Here is a 21,096-nt window from a genome sequence, read left to right as displayed (position 1 = left end):
GCAGCCATCTGTTGCTAAGGTTAGACCCACTTTGAGAGCCATTGCTGGCTGCTTCAGTGTCAAGCAATGTCTTCTCTGGTTGATTCCAGCTGGGGAAGAGGGTGAATCCTGTGCAGACTGACGGAAGTCCTTCAAAATTGCTGACAGGCAGTGATAACCTGTAGCCAAGTTTGGTAGTAAACCTGGGGGTAGTTGGGTGTGAAGCAGTCGCAAGTTGAAAAAAAGAGAAACAACGATAGGAAATCATCGGGATATTGGGGCTGTGGATAACTCACAGGCAACAGACAACTTGTTCTGGAAGACCTTCAGAGCAGAACTGAGCTCTGTGTCACAGCACAGGCCCTGAAGACTATCTCAAGCCCTGCCACTTAGTTGAGACATCAATCTTGTAAAGGGGACACACTCTGATCTGTTGTGTTCTGTAGTATTAGGTGAGGTAGAAATAGAAGATGTGCAGTTGGTGAGGTGACTTTCAGAATATATGGGCTGCTGCTCTGCCATAATCCATTATCTTTTATGCTCCAAATTGAACTTTAAAAATAACTTGTGGTGATGGCCTAAGGGGGCCTGCTGTTTTAAGGAAAAAAGTTTTTGAAAAATGAATAAATCACCCATTTAGGGCATATTTAAAACCACATGGCTCTGTAGTTGCCAGGAGTTGACACCGATTCGACAGCACAACTTTACCTTTAAAATAGCTTTTGGAACCTGGCCTGGGCATGTTTTTAAATAAAAAGCCCTCCAGGGACACTGCAAAACTTGCTGTGAGTTGCATCTCTGCTTGCTATATGCCTGATGCATTCTCAAGCTTTTAATAGGCAACTTCCACAATCAACCATTCACTTTATAAGAAAAAATCTCAGTTGGTGCTCCAGTTATCTACAGAACACAAATTATTTGCTTGCTTTGTGTAAGTTGACTTCTCATTACTAGTGGCTAAGATCCAGCATCTATGTAATTTTTGGAGTGATAGAAACACTGGAAAAGAGTTTTCTGATATGCACCTATCTAATTTTAAGATAGGTGCAGTATGTCACAGATTTGTTTACCTGTTGTTCAGGACTGAGAAGCAATCCAATAGTGATGTGCATGGTCCGGTCCGGAGGCCATTCTACAGGCCTCTGGACCGGTCCAGACATGGGCGGTTCAGGGTTTGGGCAGATTGGGGTGGGGGTTCCTTTAAGGGCGGGGGGAGGGTTTACTTACCCCTCCCGCCGCTTTCCCCCCTCCGGCGCACGTATTTTAGTCAGTAATTGGGGCGGCACGATACCTCCCTGCCGCCCCTTCCCCCGCTTGGCTGCAAAAGGCTTCAGGGAACCTTTTGCGCGGAGATGTGAAGCACGGAGATGTGAAGCGCGCTCGCGATGTGCACACGCGCAAAAGACTTCCTGAAGCCTTTTGCAGCCGAGCGGGGGAAGGGGCAGCAGGGAGGTATCCTGCCGCCCCAATTACTGACTAAAATACGTGCGCCGGAGGGGGGAAAGCGGCGGGAGGGGTAAGTAAACCCTCCCCCCGCCCTTAAAGGAACCCCCACCCCAGTGCCGGACCCAGCTCCGCAGTTCCGTGCACACCTCTACAATCCAATGGATTTTTGTAGTGAGGGAAAGCTTTGAGGGAGACCTCACTTAGAGCAACTGCTGGGAAGGTGAGCCTTTCCTAATAAGGGGGAAAGCCCGGGAAAATCAAAACAGAAGGACCAATCCAGAGGACTGGGCGGGAACCACACTCACAGCCACCAGCAGGAGCAAAGAAAACTTTCTTCTTAGTTGTTCTATCCCAGGAGTGCCCTGAGGAAGCAGCTGGGTGAGAAGCTGCTGGGGAAATGGGAGGCCAAGATCCCTGCCTGTGAGTAATAAGATAGGACCAGTTCAGTTAGACGCATGAGGGAAGTTATTTCCCTTTATTGTATTGCTTGAATATGAGTTGCCAGGTTAATAAAAACTCTTTCTTACAATCTGCTTTGTGAAAAGGCAATTGTTCATATTTATTTTTATTTATTTTTTATTTAATATATTTATATACATTTATATTGCATATCTTTTTCTTTTAATCTAATAATAAACCCTTGTTGAATGTGCTACTCTTTATTTTGGGTCTGTCTTAGTCACACGCCTTTGGAGGCCTAGGACTGCTCAGCCATTCTAGGGAAGGTTTTGCCACTTATCACCCCTCCCCCCCCGCCGAATCTTATGTGCAAAGAGTGGTTTGTCCCACTTTAAAATAAAGTGGATGGTAGCAGCCTACTTTGAATCCCTTACAGTCAAGGATTTACCCCAGTGAACTCCCCACTCCTCTTCTGGCTCTGGTAGGAGCTATGATAATTTTATTGAATGCAATACAGATTTGGGGAATCAATCCAAAACACAAACTCTCCTTTTCTGAGCATTTATTTTTAAAAACTGAAGCACCAAGTTTAAAAAAAATGGTTAGTTTTGATATTCCTACAGAATGTTTAAATGTTTAGCTAATATCAGAAGGCAACTTGCATATATCTAACAGTTGGCCTTTCTTTTCCTTTCCGTCAGTCCGTGCTTTCTAAAAGAGAGCTCAATCCCTACTGGAAAGACGGAGGCACAGGTTTGCCATCAGAAGAGGATATTTCAACAAAAGGTAACATTTTTCTGTAAAAGTTACAGTGCATCTTGCTCAGTTCCCCACAGCTTCTCATTAATGCTAAAGTAAAACTAAATTAATATTTGCATGCAAGTTCTGGTACAATCTCAGGATTAAAATCGTAGCACATCGCTTTGCAGAATATTTTAAACTTTTATTTAAAAAATCTTGAGTGGCTTGACCTTCACTTCCTACAAAGGAATTCTCCATTGTGAACTAATTAAAAAAGGACCTGATTGTTCCAGGACATGATGAACTGTTGTCATCTCATTTGGTCCCTTTCATTCCATTACACAAATTGCAGCTTTAAAATATTCAGCCACTGAACTCTGTGAATCCCATTTTAAATGAAGTGCATTAAGGATGCTGTTGGTGAAGGATATTATTTATGTAACCTTTTCCACTTCATTTTTTCCTCTCAGGTTATTTTCTCTATTTGTGGTGAGTGAAGATAAAAAATATACTTTTCACTGTATCATATAGCAATAGCAATAGCAATAGCACTTACATTTATATACCGCTCTATAGCTGGAAGCTCTCTAAGCGGTTTACAATGATTTAGCATATTGCCCCCCAACATTCTAGGTACTCATTTTACCGACCTCGGAAGGATGGAAGGCTGAGTCAACCTCCCATTTATAAAATTGTACCAAGTCCATTGTGTTTGATGGTAGGGATTGCCATAAAGAATTTATGAGTCTCCTGGGTTCCTTTAGAATGACCAAGAACTGGTTTTAGAGGCCTCATGTGTAGCCCATTGTAGAGGTGTGCATGAAATGAATTTTGCGTTCCATTTCGAGTTTGGAACGGAATGCAAAATCTGCAGACCATTCCACTGGAATAACTAGGTGAGCCAGTTGTTCCGACAAAATGACCTTGTTCCGAACGGAACGTTCCAAGTGCCATTTTGGATTTTAAAATGGCATACTTCTGGCCTCTGTGCATGCGTGGGCACCACTTTAGAATCCAAAATTGTGCTCTTTTGGCCTCTGTGCATCCATGATGGCCATTGCCGTGGTGGTACGGACCATGCAAATGGCTGTCACATGTGCACAGAGGCCAGAAGAGTGCCGTTTTGGGTTTAAAAATGGTGCTTGGAATGGGTTGGGACATTCCGCCTCGGAACAAGTAATTCATCTCTGAGCTCAAAAACAGGCCCTGCTTTTTAAGGGTGTTCTGTTTTGAGCTCTGAATGCTCTGAATGGCTTGTTTTGAGGTGGAACATTCTGCCCACGGAATGTGCTGCACATCTCTAATCTATGGTAATCAATGTATTACCCAATGAAAAAAAGAAAGTATAAATCCCAGTTTACCCATCTCTCCATATTCCGAAGTATAGTGCTGTGCGTCTCACCAATGGCTCTTCCTTGCTATGCTATGCAGTGCAACACACAACTTGAGAATCTTGAAGGTTGGAACTAGAAGTTGCACTCGTCACAAAACTGAAGCAGCAAACGGCAGCCCCATGTTGAGTTCCTCCCTGTCCTCTCCTTATAATGCTTAAGCAGACTTCAGCAAGGGTCTACTCCTGGATGTCAGGACAGGGGAGGTAGAGATGGGGGCATGGCCTAAAACAGGCAAAGTTGCATCCAGAGAAGAAAGATGAGGATCTGAGAGGGTGGAAGCAGCTGCATAATCAGAACTAGGTAGAACATCTAAGGGGCCAGAGGCAGGAGCAGATCTGGCCACTATCACCCATGCCCTAGTTACACTCAGACAACTATTGTAACGTGATCTATGTGGGGCTGCCTGTGAAAAGTATTTGGAAACTACAGCTAGTCCAAAATGTTGAGAGGTTGGGGCTCGGACTGAGCAGTTCTCTTCCTGTACCAGGAGAACTTACTACTTACTGTTGTAAGCTGCCCAGAGAACAATTGGTTATGGGGTGGCTAAATTTGTTGTTGTTGTTGTTACTATCATTAACAATACCATCTTCATTGGCTCCCATTTAATTTCTGAGGTCATTTCAAGGTGCCCTTTAATGCCCTAAACTGTATCGGATCAGACTATTAGAAGGACCACCTCCCCTCATATGAATCTGTCCAAACATTGAAATCAATGTGGCTGGGAGTGTGGGTCTCTGCCACTGTCAGAAGTTTGATTCGTGGTGACCTGGGACAGAACCTTCTTGGTGGTGGCACCATGGTTATGAAACTCCTAAGGTTATTGAGACCCAGAAAGCTCTCTGTCCAGCAGCCTTTCTCCAAGAAGTAAAAACATTTTTCTTTATAGACAGGTGTTTCTCCAGATATTGAGCTGGTTTTTAGTCCGCTGCTGTAATGTTAGTGCTTTCTCTGGCTGCTCTTGTATCAGGATACTTTTAAAACATGTTGGGTTAAACTGTACTTCTTGTGCAGCACTTTGTGTACCCTTTGGGTGGAAAAACAGTATAAAAATGTAAGAAAGGAAGCATCAAACTCAAGGGTGATCAAGATCCAAGAGAGAAGGAGTATAATCAGAGTCCTCACACTGGGAACTAAACTCTGAGGTCAGGCTTGATAGACTTGTGGCCTGATAGCATAGCCGCCTTGGGATGGGACTATAGCCAAGTGGCAGAGCACCTGCTTTGCATGCAGAAGGTCCCAGGTCCAATCCCTGGCATCTCCAGGTAGGGCTGGGCAAGACTCCTGCCAAACCTTAAAGAGCTACTGTCAGTCAGTGTAGACAATACTGAGCTAGATGGACCAATGGCCTGCCTGGTGAGCTTCTATCTTTCTAATATTTGGGAAGGCTGGTATTGCAGCTTAAACAGCACGCTCAAATCCACAGCCTAATCTGTCAGGCTTGTCAAAGAAACAGAGTGCTTCCTTGACAAGCCTGACCACCATCGAGTGGTGCTGGTGGTGCAGGAGTTATGATCTGGCTCCTGGAAGCTCTGGTTCAAGGAACACCACCGCCCCCAGGGCCTTATCTTTACTGGTGTTAAGACATCATAATGCAAGTTTCCTTGCCCCTTCTCTGTTGACTGCCATGGGTGGCTACAGTTTTCAGGAGCAGTCCTGTGATAAGCATCACATCTAGCTCAACCCTAAATGCTTTATTTGTATGACTGGTGCTTTGTATCAATTGTGTTTGTTTTCCAAATCTGTAGACCACCTCAGACTTCCGTCTCTGAATGGTTTATAACAACGTAAAACAGATTAAAAAAAGGAAAACCTTAAAACAATTTAAAACCACAGTCCAGTTAAAAAGCTTGGGTGAAAAAAAAAGTCTTCAGAGACTTTTAAAAAGTTGTCAGATTGTTGAAGCACATAAACTAAAATCAAAACTATGCAGGGAAGACTTGCATTGGGATGGGTTTTGTGTTGTTTCAAAGCAGCCGTTATTGTATTGGTAGAAAGAGTTCAGATTTTACAGCTTATTGACCGAAATCCAGGTATTATTTTAAAGTCCCATTGAAGTCAGTAGGGTTTAACTGTTCACTTGTCTCATTGACTTCCATGGGCATGCCAGATTTCCCCCTAGACTGTATGCATGCTCTGTTTATTAGATCTTTCACAACTGAATGATGTATTAATGTGAGAAGATCATATTGTGGCATTCAGTCGTTCTCCTGGATATCTGTGAAGTCTGTATTCAGGGGAATGTGATGGAATGCAGCCTGATTATTGGCCGAAGTGGCTTCTACATGGGGTTGACTTCTACGTTGGGGTGGGGGTCAGGAAGACAGGAATAGCTGTGCAAAAAGATTCATTTTGAAAGGTCCTTGCAATGTGCAACTAAAAATATGCAGTGTGAACTGACCTTTGGATGTCTTTTATGAACACAGGTTTCCATGCTGGTGACTTTCATTTCTTCAATCCCTTTAGCTTTTTATAACTTCCTGATTTTCTTCTCAGCAGATGCTGAATGGCAGCCTTTTTAGGTTTGTTCAGTAAATATGCTAGAATAATGATGGGCATGAAGCTGGGAGAATCTGTTAATTTCTATTTCAGACATCCAAGATAGGAGTAACTGTTTTTTAAAGGAAAGAGAGGTGGGATGTGTTTCCAAATAAGTGTAAGAACATGAGCTCAAACTGGAGAACTGTGCTAGTGTTCAGTATATTTCTGGCTGAGCTAACATATGTTCTGTGCATGACGCACCACATATGCAAATAGTAAGAGGTTTATGATTGAGTTTGTAGTATGTAAATATTGCATTTAATCTTTTTGTAGCCACACTAGTAGAAGATGGTGGCTTAAGCTGGCTGAAGAAATCCTACCAAAGAATGAAGGAACAGTCTGAGAGAGAGAAAAGGAATTTGGAAGAAATTGTAGCTGAAAGATATGGGGTAAGATTGTAAGGAGAATATAGTCCTTAGCATAACATTGGTACAATACTATGGAAAAATGTTGCTCCCCAAGAAAACCCCAAAAGTAAACTTATCTTAAGTAGAACATATCTAATGAGGTCTGGTCTTGATTTATATAATGGTTCCAGTAGGTAGATGAATAATTAATCTAATAGTAATCCAGGATAGGAGTCACAGACATTAAGCTGGGCAAGATCCCAGCCATAACTAAGTTAGTTATGACTAAGCACTGTTGCACTAACCAGACAAGTTCATCATTATTAACTTAAGTCCCATCAATTTTAATGAGACTCAGTCTGGATCTCTGCCCCTTATATTTAAAAGTAATAATACACACAGATTTTTGCTAGCATACTGTTTATATTGGGGAAGATTTGTTTCCAGTTCAACAGTGTGCATATAGTAACTGAGGCAGTGCAAGATAGCCCAATCAGAATATTGGCTTGCCATTTGTTGGTGGGTGTGGGATGTTATAAACAGGAAGGCAGGGCCAGATTATGATATGCTGAGGCCCTAAACCAGGAGTAGGCAACCCCGGTTCACCAGCTGTTGTTGAACTACAGCTCCCATCATCCCCTGTCACAATAAATTTGGAGTTGTAGTTCTACGACGGCAGGAGAGCTAAGGTTGTCTATCTCTGCCTTAACTATGTCAAGCTTAAAGGACCCCATAGCATCACAAAAATGTATTATTCTGGAAACAGTTATGCCTAAGCATCATTGAAATCAATGAGACGTTAGTCATGATGTCTAAGTTAAATCTCTTTAATTAAAATGGAACCTGGTCATAACTAAATTAGTCTGGGTACTGCGTACTATGTTTCAATGGAGACAGTTTTTGCATTTGGCCAAGAGTAACGCAATATCCCCAGAAGATGAGAAATCAATAAATTAGTGGAGCTTTCTTTTGGAATATCTCCTGTTAAAAATCAGTGGGGCTTTTGGATAAATATGTTTATGATTGCAAATGTTACATATTGACATGTGAACCAGCCAATAGAGGAAACGCATCTATGTGGACACTATGACATTTTCTCATTAGCTACTTAAAAATAAAATGCCTTGTGCTTTTCTTTTCTTTTTTTGTAGTCAGTGGAGATATTTCATTCAAGGTTAGAAGAGGCTGAGAGAGCTGCAGCCCCAAAAGAATCCGATTGCAGAAGCTGGCAAAAACATAAATATTCCAAAACCGAATGCAGTGTGAGGAAGGGAAAAGAGAAGCAAGAGGAAAGTGATGTAGAAAAGGGTGCATATAAAGAACAAGCTAAAGAAAGGTATAAAGAGTATTCCCCAGAATGGAGAAGCCGCAAGAGAGACAAACCAACAGGAGAGAAAGTGCCAAGGCATCATAATAAGGAATCTTCAACAAAAGACTTTTCTTATGGAACTGCAAAGGGCTCCTATCAAAGAAGCAATTATGAGAAACCTTTTTGGAGCCCTTTGAAAGCTACGTTTTTGAAACCTAATGAAGATGGGGAACAAGAAAGCAGGCTGCAGAGTTCTTCGTCCAAATTAGTGACTCCTGCTCCTGTGAGTCATGGTTTCAGAAAACCTGGTGATGATACGGAAGTTATCCCAACATGGCTCAAAATACAACCACAAGATGGAGATGGAAAAGCAAACCTAAATGAAAAAGCATTCAAAATGGAAGTGGCTGTTACCAGTGGGGAGAAAGAGGAAGAGATTGCAGGAGATGGCTTGGAAAAAAAGGAGCTTTCAGACAGTAAATCCACACACTTTGGGTATAGAAGAATTTTATTTTGGGGGAAGGTCTTGGTTATGTATGCATGCCTGAGGGATTTAGCTTTTAGTATACTACTTAGGATGTTGATTTCTTCATTCTTTTGCAACTGGCTTTCTACCTTCACCCAAGCTAATGTGCAACTTATGAGAAAGCTAATCAATCCCTATTTTATAAATAATAATAACAACAATAATAACAATAATATAATATTAATAAATAATAATAAATAATAATAAATATGACAATGGTGCTCCTGTTGGGGCTCAAGTCATTTCAAAAATAAATACCTATTGATTTAGAAACCTTTCTCTCTGGGTCCTAATGTATGGGGCCTCTCTGTACTTAGTGGTATTTTATTTATTACATTTGTACACCACCCCAAACCTCCATCTCTGGGCGGTTTACAGCAGCATGAACAAATTAAAACAGAAATTAAAACTTTAAAACAATTTACAATTAAATAAAACAAACAAACATTAAATAAATAAACAAATAAGCTTACTAATTGGTAAAGGGTTTTAGTAGGCTTATTTGTTTATTTATTGTTTACATTTATATCCCGCTCTTCCTACGAGGAGCTCAGCACTACATACTTATTTTTATCCTCACAACAACCCTGTGAGGTAGGTTAGGCTGAGAGATACGTGACTGGCCTAGAGTCACCCAGTGAATTTCATGGTTGAATGTGGATTCGAACTCAGGACTTTCCGGTCCTAAGACTAGGACCGCTAATAATTTGATTTAAAATGATTATATTGCTAGTCTTCCTTGTTGCCTTGGTTTCTGTTCCTTAAACTTGCATGAAACCCAACTTGTGGAATAAAAAAGTAACTTTTGTCTAAACCTGTGGAGCCTAGTAGCACCTTCTTTCATTTTCTATGTTGGTTTCATTTGGATGCAGACAATGTGCTCCACTTTTCAGCCTGAATGGCAATAAGTGTTGCTGTGTACTGCTAAACAGGGTTCTTTTTTAGCTCATTTCATTTTGCCCAAGAAGGGGATGTACTTTATTGTGCAGCAAAGTGTTTCTGATTCTTCAGGGTGAATGGCATTGCATAGATGGAAAGTTGATGATACCACTTCCCTGAAATGCTTGTAAGGCTTGAAATACTTTTGTGCTGCATTGATGATGCACATTCAGGTAGAGTAGGACTGAAGGGTGGATTCATTCAACCAACCACATTCTCCCGGCTATGAAGTAATATTTGCAGTCCCCTTGTGGCACTGTCTGTAAGGGAAGCAAATCTTGAGAATGGGATGAATGTGAATTGAGTGCCCTTCTGCTAATGTGTGTGGGAAGCTTGTGTCTGACCTTGAGATAATTGCAGAAATGGTGTGAATCTAAAGTGTATTGACCTTGTATATTTTTTCAGAGACATAATTTTGAAATTCTAACCAGCAGACCCTTCTGTATTCTGAGCTTCCATTTTGAGGCTAAGATGAGGAGGGGGTTATTTTATAGTTGAAATAAGATGTGTGATTAAAAACAAAAGCCACTGTGGTGGGGCTTGATTTGCTTCATACTGCAATTAAAGTGCCATTAACTAGGGCCAATATGGTTAAATTGGAATTGAAAAGGACAGACTTTCGAAAGTGATCCCTGAAGAGATTACAGCGGAGTCTTAGACCTGCTAAAAATGTGTTTGCACAATCCATGTACTTTGTCATATTGACCAACTACCCTTTCTTTATCATGAAGCGGAGAGACAAATATTTATTCAGTTGTGTTAATTTTTAATGAAATATTTGGAAGCCTTAATTAGCCCCGTAGTGACTTCCTTTTTAGAGCTTCTTTCATCTTTGTGTATAATATGAAGTTCTACAATAATAATTAATAAAAAGACATGAGCTTAGTATGTTTATGCATGCAGATACAACATAAAATGCTGTCATATAAATCCAAATTTGATGTAGCAATACATTCTGTAATAATTTAATTGAATTATTGCAAAGAGGCTTGCTTACGTTGCTAAGAGCAGTAAGCATGCCTGCTAGAGCGGATTGCTGGAGAGCTGGTCTTGTGGCAGCAAACATGACTTGTCCCCTTAGCTAAGCAGGGTTGGCCCTGGTTGCATATGAATGGGAGACTTGATGTGTGAGCACTGTAAGATATTCCCCTCAGGGGATGGAGCCACTCTGGGAAAAGCAGAGAGTTTCAGGTACCCTCCCTGGCTGCTCCAAGATAGGACAAGATTTATTTATTTTTTTGATAGGACAAGATTTTTTAATTTATTGAACCAACAAACTACCAAAGCATACAGTACGTTGCCAGAGCACAATTATATACAAAGTGGTTGTTTGTACATGATATATCTACAAAGATTTACACACAAGGATTTGGAAACCCACAAGGTTATGTAGTATATGCAGGTAGTACTGTAACTCGGGGGTGGGGGATTACAAGGCACATCAGGTAATCGGGGAGGGGGGGGGTTACGTCTATTTCCATAATTTGTCTATTTCCATAATTTCCAATGTCTGTTTCCATAATTTGTCCCATTGCTGTTTAGAAGAGATACTCTTGTCTTTTTGCACATAACCATACAAACTTTTCCAGAAGAGATTTACTGTCTCATCTGTGTGAACCTCTTGGTCGCGTCTTCCCTCCCTATTCCTATGCAGGAGCATTGCATAAATGACATACAGGCTTACTAACCTGATTACGAGAAGGGGAATGTTCCAATTCCCTAGTATGAGGGCACCTGTTTCGGGCTGAGAGAGTTTCCTGCCTGCAACCTCGGAGAAGCCATTGCCAGTCTGGGTAGACCAGTGTTTCTCAACCGGCGGTCCGCGGACCGGTGCCGGTCCGCGGCAACTTGAGTGCCGGTCCTTGCCCTGACGAGTTAACACCCTCACCCCACCTGCGAACCTCTGTGTAGTTTTAAAAAAATCTTCTAATTCCAGCTGCTTGCCGCTTTACTTGCCGCTTGTCTTCCCTTGCCGCGAACCTCCGTGCATATATATTTTTAAATTCCGATGCTGAGGGGATGGCTGCTGGGTGGGGGATGAGCCAATGGTCCTTCTACCCGCCCGCCCCACCCATGCCTGCTTTGAACCTCTGTGCTTAAAAAATTCCTGACATTCCAGCCACCGCGCGGCCGAGGGGACGGCTGGGGGGGGGTGTGAGCCCATGGTCCTTCCACCCACACACACCCCGGCAGCGGAGGATCCCAGAGCGACGCCGTGGCCTGCCATCCCGCCCGGCGTCGCTTCCCAACTGTGAGGGACACGTGCAGGGGACCCCTCACAGTTGGGAAGCGACGCCGGGCGGGATGGCAGGCCACGGCGTCGCTCTGGGATCCTCCTCCGCCGCCGCCGGGGTGTGTGTGGGTGGAAGGACCATGGGCTCACCCCCCCCCATAGTCGTCCCCTCGGCCGCGCGGTGGCTGGAATGTCAGGAATTTTTTAAGCACAGAGGTTCAAAGCAGGCATGGGTGGGGCGGGCAGGTAGAAGGACCACTGGCTCATCCCACACCCAGCAGCCATCCCCAGCCATCCCCTCAGCATCGGAATTTAAAAATATATATGCACGGAGGTTCGCGGCAAGGGAAGACAAGCGGCAAGTAAAGCGGCAAGCGGCTGGAATTAGAAGATTTTTTTAAAACTACACAGAGGTTCGCAGGTGGGGTGAGGGTGTTAACTCGTCAGGGCAAGGTATAAATGGCTTTTATAAATAGCATTTAAATCGATTTCACTCCTGCCCAGTCCTATCAAGAAAACATGCTGTAGTGAAGTCATCAAAATATGACTTTTAACTGTCATTTTCAATGATAAGGTGATTTGGTGGTGCCACAATCACATTCCATATTCAAAAGTTAATATGTCTTGTGGGGGACCCACAAATCTCTACATGTGGCAACGTTTTATTTTACCTCATGAGGGTGAACTCACAAGAATGCTAAATCTCAGGAAAATGTAGCATTGTCTGTAGAAAATGTAGATGTCTGCATCCTAAGATTAAATCTGTTATTTCAAATGAATAAGTTAACTCCAGTCTCTCTGCAGTCCCCTGCCACATGCACCTCTCTTATCTACCCATTTTCTCTCTAGCCTTCTTTACCCTTCCTTCCTCAACTGCTCCCTCAGCTAAACATCCTTTCCTAGGCCTGTCAATTCCCTTGTTGCCTACCCAGGCTCCTGCCTAATTTTGCTTTTTCTATGCCTCTTTACCTAGCTCCTTCTGCAAGATCTGAGCAGCTTTCTCTCTCTCCCTCAAGCCAAACCTCCCTATTCTCTTTCCATCTCTTTCTTTTCTAGCTATTTCTCTTTCTCTCCCTCTCTCCCTTCAAGCCTGCTCCATCTCCTTTTCCTTTTTCTATCCCTCTGTGTCAAGCCAAGCCTGCCCTATTCTTTCCCTCTCTTGCTTCTCTCTTTCGTTTTTATAAAAGCCTGTGTGGTGAAGGATCAAAGTATAATCTTCTTATCAAAAATTAAGAGAAAAACTTCTCTAATCTTTTTCCTTAGAAGTGCTCTGTGTTAAGTGTGATGATTTGGCAGAGGTGGAAAGGAAGAACAATGCATTTTATTGTTATGTATTTTGTACAGATTGCATTGTATTTATTTTATTAGAATTTTTAATTCAATTTATTTTATTTTAATTTAAATTAATCTTGGCCAGAACTTCAAAAGTTAAATTTTGATTAAATTCATTTTAATTAATTTCACTTTAATTTGATTTAATTAATTGATTGATATTAAGTGTTACTGTAATCATCAGCACTCTAAAAATTGACCTTGGCCCCCATAAGCCAAGTCACAGTCAGTTTTGGTCCCCCAGGTCATTTGAATTGTGCATGCCTGTAGTATAGTACTAATAGATAAACTTGAAACCTCTTTACTAACTGCTGGTCTGGGAAACTGCACATGAAGAATGTAGCGGTCCTTGAAACTCTGCAGGAAGAATTTACCGGTCCTTGACTCCAAAAAGGTTGAGAAACACTGGGGTAGACAATACAGAGCTAGACCTGTAGTCTGACTCAGTATATGGTAGCTTCCTATGTTCCTATTAAAGTTATAGTGCCCTAACAATAGTAAATATCCTATATTTTAGATGCCAATGTCATTTCAAGCATTGCCGTCTCCTTGATTTAATGGGCAATGCTGCTGCTGTGAGCTCTGCTGATTGGAGTACTTAACACAAGAGGGCTCAGGAGCACACTTAGCATTTTTCCCTTTATCTGCAAGGCATCTAGTTTCAGTAGAATTTAATGTTGAGGTCCGATTACAGATGCATCCTAATTTTATGTGCTATTTTCTCTTATGAAAATGTGAATGGATTAAATAGCTGTAGGAACAAAGGAAACTGCCTTCTACCAAGTCAGACCCTTGGTCCTTCTAGCTCACTATTGTCTAAACAGACTGGCAGTGGCTTCTCCAGGGATGCCAGGGAGGGAACTTGGGAACTTCTGTATGCAAGCATGCAGGTGCTCTTCCCCGAGCAGCCCCATCACCTAAGAGGAATATCTCTTTATTTTATTTTATTTTATTTTATTTATTATTTAACTTATATACCACCCAAACTTTCATCTCTGGGCAGTTAACAATGACATAAAAACAATTAAAACAAATATAAAAGGTTAAAACAGTTTAACAATTTAAAAACAGTATAAAATTAAAACCTCCAAATTTAAAAAGCTATAAAAGCTTGGGTGAAGAGATGAGTCTTCAAGATGTTTTTTAAAAATAGTCAGCCAGTGTAGCTCCATCAGCCAGGGTGTAATGTGGTCTCTCCGAGATGACCCAGAGACTAACCTGGCTGCCGCATTCTGAACCAACTGAAGTTTCTGGACTACGTACAAAGGCAGCCCCATGCAGAGCACATTACAGAGGTCCAGTCTGGAGGTTACCAACAAATATACCACTGTTTTGAGATCATTGATCTCAAGAAACGGACGCAGCTGGTGTATCAGCCGAAGCTGATAGAAAGCACCCCTGGCCACCGCCTCAACCTGAGAAACCAGGAGGAGGTGTGGATCCAGAAGTACTCCCAGACTGCTAACCTGTTCCTTTTGGGGAAGTGTGACCCCATCTTGAACAGGTAGGTCAAAATGGTCTCTGGAGTTCTGACCCCGCACAATAAGTACCTCCGTCTTATCTGGATTCAGCTTCAGTTTATTCTCGCTCATCCAGCCCATTTAGTCTCCCATTCAAATGCAAACCAGGGCAGACCCAAAGGGATAATTCATGCTGGCTACCATAAGACCAGCTTAGATCATCTACTAACTCGTGTAGACTGTCGTATGGTATTCTACTTCTGTCTACAGGAATTATGAAACAACAAACGCATTAGGAAGAAGCTACAGAGGTCTACACATGCTAATTTAGCAGATAGTGACCTGCTATAATACCCCCTTTGGCGTTAGCTATATTCCAACAGTAACTAGGTAAGCCTCCTTCCCATTAGCTTGGGAAGATATTGGCTGGTGGCCATATCTTAGTCTAGTGAGGAAGGAAGCTCTAGTCAAGAGCTCACTCCATGAACTGTTGAATCAGTAAAGGCTGGCTGCAAATGGCAGGGTTATGAAGGAGCCCGGAGCCCAGAGCCCTGCCATTTCTTAGAACATGGCGGGCCTCGATTCAAAGCAGACACCTGAGTTGGCCTCCTCTTCCTCCCAAGTGTGTCCACCAGGAGGACACAGGAGCTTTGGTCACCGTATCTGTACAACTTTGGTCGCCGTGTCTTAAGAAGGATATTGTAGAACTGGAAAAGGTGCAGAAGAGGCAGCTGAAATGATCAGGGGCCTGGAGCACCTTCTTTATGAGGCCAAGCTACAGCATCTGGGGCTCTTTACCTTGGAAAAGAGGTGACTAAGGGGAGACAAGATTGAAGTGTATAAAATTATGCATGGAGTGGACAGGGTAGAAAGGGAGAAATTTTTCTCCCTCTCTCACAACTCTAGAACCAGAGGTCACCCCATGAAACTGAAGGTTGAGAAATATAGGGCCGACAAGAACTTTTTCACTCAGCTCATAATCAATCTATGGAATTCCTTGCCATGGGATGTGGTGATGGTCACTAGCTTGGATGGCTTTAAAAGGTACTTGGATAGATTCGTGGAGGACAGATCTATCAATCACTGTTAGTCTGGTGGCTGTGGGCCATCTCCAGCCTCAGAGGCACGATGCCTCTCAATATCAGTTGCAGGGGAGCAGCCGCAGGAGAGAGGGCATGCACATACCTCTTGCCTGTGGGCTCCCCAGAGGCATCTGGTGGGCCACTGTGTGAAACAGGATGCTGGACTAGATGGGCCTTGTGCCTGATCCAGCAGGGCTGGTCTTGTGTTCTTATGAGGGAGGCCCCGAGTGGTCAGATGGAAGACTTTATTATTACGGTCACTGACCGGATGACAAACGTGCAGACAACCATAGTGAATAACATTTTAAATACGCAGTAACCACCACCTTTGGGGCCAATATCCCAATAACTTAATAAGATCCAGTTCTAATTCTAATATCCTAAAATCACCTAAGATATCACTACATAAAAAATAATCTAATGCACAGCTTTAATCTGCTCTTGTCTGGTGTTAATAGCCACCGCACAAAATTTATCCACCTTAAGGGCAACTTACATTCTGTAAAAAATTAAAAAGCAAATAAGTAGCATAAAACATTTCAGAGAGCCAGGTGAGCATTTTGCCTCTGGTGCTGGAGTTTAACCCTGGCACAATGTCGCCTCTGCTTTTGAGGACCTAGGGGTGATGGAGGAGGTTTTAGAGAAGGTTCTTAGTTCAAGGGAGGAGGTTGTGGGGTGTGGGGGGGGGGCACAGCAGAGCTTCAGCAGCAACAAGCTCTGGCTGCTCAGGGTCTTTTGGACCCAAAAGGCTTTCATTGGGGCCATGATTCTCAGCTGGCTTGCTCCTCTTGCAAGAAGGTCTCTTCCAGGCCAGAGTCTGGATGGGTCCTTACATTGGTTCTGGTGTAATGCTGCTCATCCTTTAACTTAGATACAAGATTTGCATGTTTCCTTCCTTCAACCCTTCCTTTCCCATGTCTCTCCTGCCCTGCTTTAACCATGGTTAAGGGCCAGCACCAGTGTTAACCATAGTTAGTGTTTACCTCTGTTAACAGTGGTGCTATATAATCTTTTCTTAACTATGGTTAAGGAGAGCTGAATGTGTGAACATCTACACATGAGAGCAGAGGAGGAGTGCAGGATCCTGTGATAGGCTCCCAGTCCCTTAAAATGTGATGTCTTTGATAAGGGAGCAGATTTTTCATTTCATCTCGAAGGCTATAATGGCCACTGAACTATCAAGAGTGCCATTTCTCTTAACTTGCCGAATGTTATTGTTCTTCCATCAGCATACATGGTGCCTTATTTCCTGAGAGGCAGTTCTTTCTACTCTTGTAGAAAACCTAACTTGACTGGAGAACCAGTCATTTCGTTTGAGTGTGGGTCTGTGCTGTTCTCATGGATCAAGTAGATTTTTTTTAAAAGCAAAGTTTATTCTCTTTCCTCATCAAAGAATCCCAAAATAAACTACCGGTGGGCATGGTGTTCATCTTTACTGGGTTCATATTTAAAAGGAATACTTTGGGTGAAAGTAAGCTGCATTTTGCCTGTGAATGAGTTTCTGTGAACATTATTGGTTCTGAAATTGATCCTATAATGTTTGTGACCAGTGGAGACCACTTTAACTGCAGTCTGAAAAATCAAAACCTATATGAAACCATTATAAGTGATTAAAAATAAAGTCACTTAAACACTGTTTAGAAACATCAACTGAAAATAAATTAGCACTTCGTAAGAGCTTACCTAGTCCCCGTCCCCAACTTTGCACTAATAGTAGTGCATATATTCATTATACTTTTCCTTTTTCCTGTGGTGCTAATGTTGAATGCCTTGTGTGTGTTTGACCAGCTCTAATTCAGAGGGTGAGAGTCCTTGTATTCTTAGTGAAGAGGAAATGAACAGACTTGGAGCCAAGATTGTGAAAGCAGAATTGATGGGAAACAAGGTATGTGCAGCAAGTGTACTAAAAGTGTTTAATTTACTGGTATATGCTTTAACTTGCATTGCTTTAATCCAAAGATGAATCATTGTTCAAGAGTGTTTGGGAGCCTTAGAACCATCAAATAAGACCATTTACCAAAATGCCCCTCTAATCCCTTTAGAGGATTAGCCCATCTCTGCCCATCAAACTGCCCATCTCTGCAGTTTGTTTCTACCCCTAATTAACAGTTTTATTCAATTATTTTCATGTTCTAACAAAGTAATTATAACAAAAAGGTGAGGATTTGAGGAATACCCCCCCAAACAAACAGAAAAGCAGGGAGAAGAAGGGGATGAGGAAGGGATTAAATCAAGTTATTGATTTGAAATAAACAGATGAAATTATGCAAATAATGCTAAGTAGTCCTTCCAAATCCTGGTATGGGTGTTCTCTTTCAGCATACAACGGTAAGTTGTCAGTTCAAACGTTGCCAGATTAGAGAGGTCTTCTATCCACTGATAAACTGAGGGGCTGAAATGATCTTTCCAACACTGTAAAATAATATGCTTGGCGACAGGTAGTGCACGGGAGAGCCATGATGTGTTACCCCAGGAGAGGTTCCAGACATGTGGTAAATAACCAAGGAGGATTGTTCTGTCATAAAATTTAAAATTGGAATTCAGAACTAGGTTGATGCAGTCAATCACATCTTGTCAAAAGGGAGCTATTACACTACAACTCCACATCATATTAATTGGGGAGCCCCCAGCAACACCACAGCACCAACAAGGGAGAAGCAGGGATATGTTTATGGCCCTCCAATTGTTGTTGAACTACAACTCCCATTATCCTCAGCCTCAACAACAGCTGGAGGGCCAAGTTTGCCCACCTCTGCTTTAGACTGATTTGACTTCAGTACACACAGCACCTTAAGTTTTTTTTTTTTTAAAATGTATTGATCCTGTGTCTTGATTTGGATAGTCATCTGAACCATGGTTTAGATTATCATGAAGAAGACACAGGCTGTACACTTCCCCTCTCCTGCTTGGCATACAATGAGAGGAGACTGAAAGCTTCCACTTGATTTTTGAATAAACTGCAGTTCCCAGAAGAGTGCACATCTTCAAACCATGTTTTCAGATCCTGGCTTGTTAACTAACTATGAATAGAATAAGCCATGATTTCTTGAGTTTGGACGTAATGGGCAAATGCTGGTTTATTCAGACTTAAAGTGGATGTATTTAATCTTTCCCCCTTATGCATAAAGAGCAGGCCTGCTCAACATAGGCCCCCTCATCTGTTTTTGGACTACAACTCCCATAATCCCCTGTCACAGTGGCCAATAGCCAGGGATTATGGGAGTTGTAGGCCAACATCTGCAGGAGGGCTGCAGTTGAGCAGCCTTGACATAGAGGGAAGCACGCAAGCCCAATATTCACTGAAGCTCATTCATCATAATCTAAATGGCTTGGATGTTTGCCTGAACTTGGCCTAGAAGTTTATAGGGCGACTTTTGAAATGTGGAATATGTTTTAAAACATTAACCTGACTTTAATTTAATGCTGCTGCTGGGAAAAAAGCAAATTCAACTAAATTATTTTTCTTCTTCAAAGGATTTAGCGGCAAAGCTCCAGGTCCAGCTTGACAAAGCACGTAAACGAAAAGAGAGCGGAGCCCAAATTCCTGCAAGGGAGTCTGAGAGGGAGGTAAGGAAACAAACATTATTATTCTTGATGCTGACACAAAAGCAGTCGTGACGGATGTGCAACACCTGGAGCTCGGACGTTCTGAAATACGTAGATTTAAAAATATAGTTGTTAACACTTGCAGGGAAGTACCTACAAAATAATTAGGACTCATGCTGCCTGCTCTAACATTATCCTGTGAAGGGAATCTGTGAAAACTCTTTCAGATGCAGTTCAGGACAGCAAATACTTCAAATTATGGCATGTTTGGATGACACGATCAGCATGTGTGCTCCACTTCTACTGTGTTCAGGAGTCTTAGTGCTACTATGACCAATATAATGGTGCAATGACAGCATAACTCTGAGAGGTCCCAGCTGTGAGGAGCTTGCAATCTAAATGTATACAGAGATGGGGAGGAAGAGAAGTGAAAAAGAATGAATGTTGGCACGTGCAGTCACATATAGCAGGGTTGTTCTCCCTCTGTCCTCCTTCCAGCATAGGTTATCCATCAAGGCGACCAAAGCAGTCTCTACAGCAAACCCAGCTCTTAAGCCAGACTGAAATGGACCCAGATAACTGGTGTCATTCAGGAGTGCCTGGAGTTTGACAACATCGCTTGGAGTCTATATATGGGCCCATATACACGGGGGCAGTCATCAGACAGATATTGTCACCTATTAATCAACAAGTGTTTTAGTCCAACACTCTAACCATTACACAACACTGGCAGTGTCTGACTGACTGATTCCTGTCAGAAGACTAGAGTATTATTATTGTTATTATTATTTTACATTTTATATCCCGCTCTTCCTCCAAGGAGCTCAGAGCAGTGTACTACATACTTAAGTTTCTCCTCACAACAACCCTGTGAAGTAGGTTAGGCTGAGAGAGAAGTGACTGGCCCAGAATCACCCAGCTAGTATCATGACTGAATGGGGATTTGAACTCGGGTCTCCCCGGTCCTAGTCCAGCACTCTAACCACTACACCATGCTGCCTCGTTATACAGATGGCAGCCTGCCTCTTTAATTTACATCATGGTGTCAACTGATTGCTAAGGCAGGAGTGTCAGCTCATTACACAGCCCTGCTAGAGTCTGTGTCTAACCTATATTTTATCCTTTAGGAGCAGGCACTGTTTGTCATGCAGCCACATTTTAAACATTTACATTTGCCTTTTTTGTTGCTCCATCTATGTTTCTTTTAATCAAAAATTTTGTAACTTGAGCTATCTTGGGCGTTGGTTTATTTCAGGAATTGTTTGTTAATTAAACTTTAAAATACTTCACCCTGTTGATAAGGTACGTCGGTATGTTTCAGCTGTCTTTGTTAATGTGTTTGTGTGAGCATTATAAACCTCTGGAATCTTCTAAGAAGCGTAAATACTGCGAGCAAACTGTGCTGAAGATACGGCCATGGGTAAACAGGAAGTCAGTAACAAGATGTTTGGGGAAAAAATAATTGGCAATCCAGGACACCTTTATTAGTTTTCCTGCATTCACATCTCCTAACTATGTTGATATCTGGTGTTTCTGTCTCATACCTAAATTTTGTGTAGACTAGTAACCATAAATCATCATCCTAATTGCAGTATTTCTACCTCTGAGCAGTAAGGTTAGAAAAGATTTATTTTGCTTTCAAGGAAGCCGGACTTCTGCCTGTATCCAGTGGGGCTGGCAGTATAATATTTATGCAGAAATCCCTGCCCAGGTTATGTGAGTGAAAGTACGAACAATTTGTTGTTGGAAGGCATGATGTAAATCTGCATAAGCGCACCTAATTATCAGATTATTTTAAACCAAACATTTTCTCCCCATTCCCCAA

At 42.2% G+C, this 21,096-nt stretch overlaps 1 protein-coding gene across 3 annotated transcripts in view; it reads left to right on the top strand.

The window, feature by feature from the left end:
- The window catches only part of CWF19L2 (CWF19 like cell cycle control factor 2), a 109,323-nt gene that overhangs the window by 20,738 nt on the left and 67,489 nt on the right, over positions 1–21,096 (top strand). For all 3 annotated transcript variants that reach the window (XM_053311520.1, XM_053311519.1, XM_053311521.1), the window contains exons 6-10: positions 2,526–2,610; positions 6,771–6,886; positions 7,996–8,648; positions 17,514–17,610; positions 19,200–19,292. In XM_053311520.1, the coding sequence (XP_053167495.1) occupies positions 2,526–2,610; positions 6,771–6,886; positions 7,996–8,648; positions 17,514–17,610; positions 19,200–19,292 (1,044 nt within the window). The remainder of the gene's footprint in view (positions 1–2,525; positions 2,611–6,770; positions 6,887–7,995; positions 8,649–17,513; positions 17,611–19,199; positions 19,293–21,096) is intronic.

Source organism: Hemicordylus capensis, chromosome 3, assembly GCF_027244095.1.
Source record: "Hemicordylus capensis ecotype Gifberg chromosome 3, rHemCap1.1.pri, whole genome shotgun sequence".
NCBI lineage: Eukaryota > Metazoa > Chordata > Lepidosauria > Squamata > Cordylidae > Hemicordylus > Hemicordylus capensis.
The sequence above is the reverse complement of the archived record's forward strand: the minus strand, read 5'-3'. Positions and strand labels throughout refer to the sequence as shown.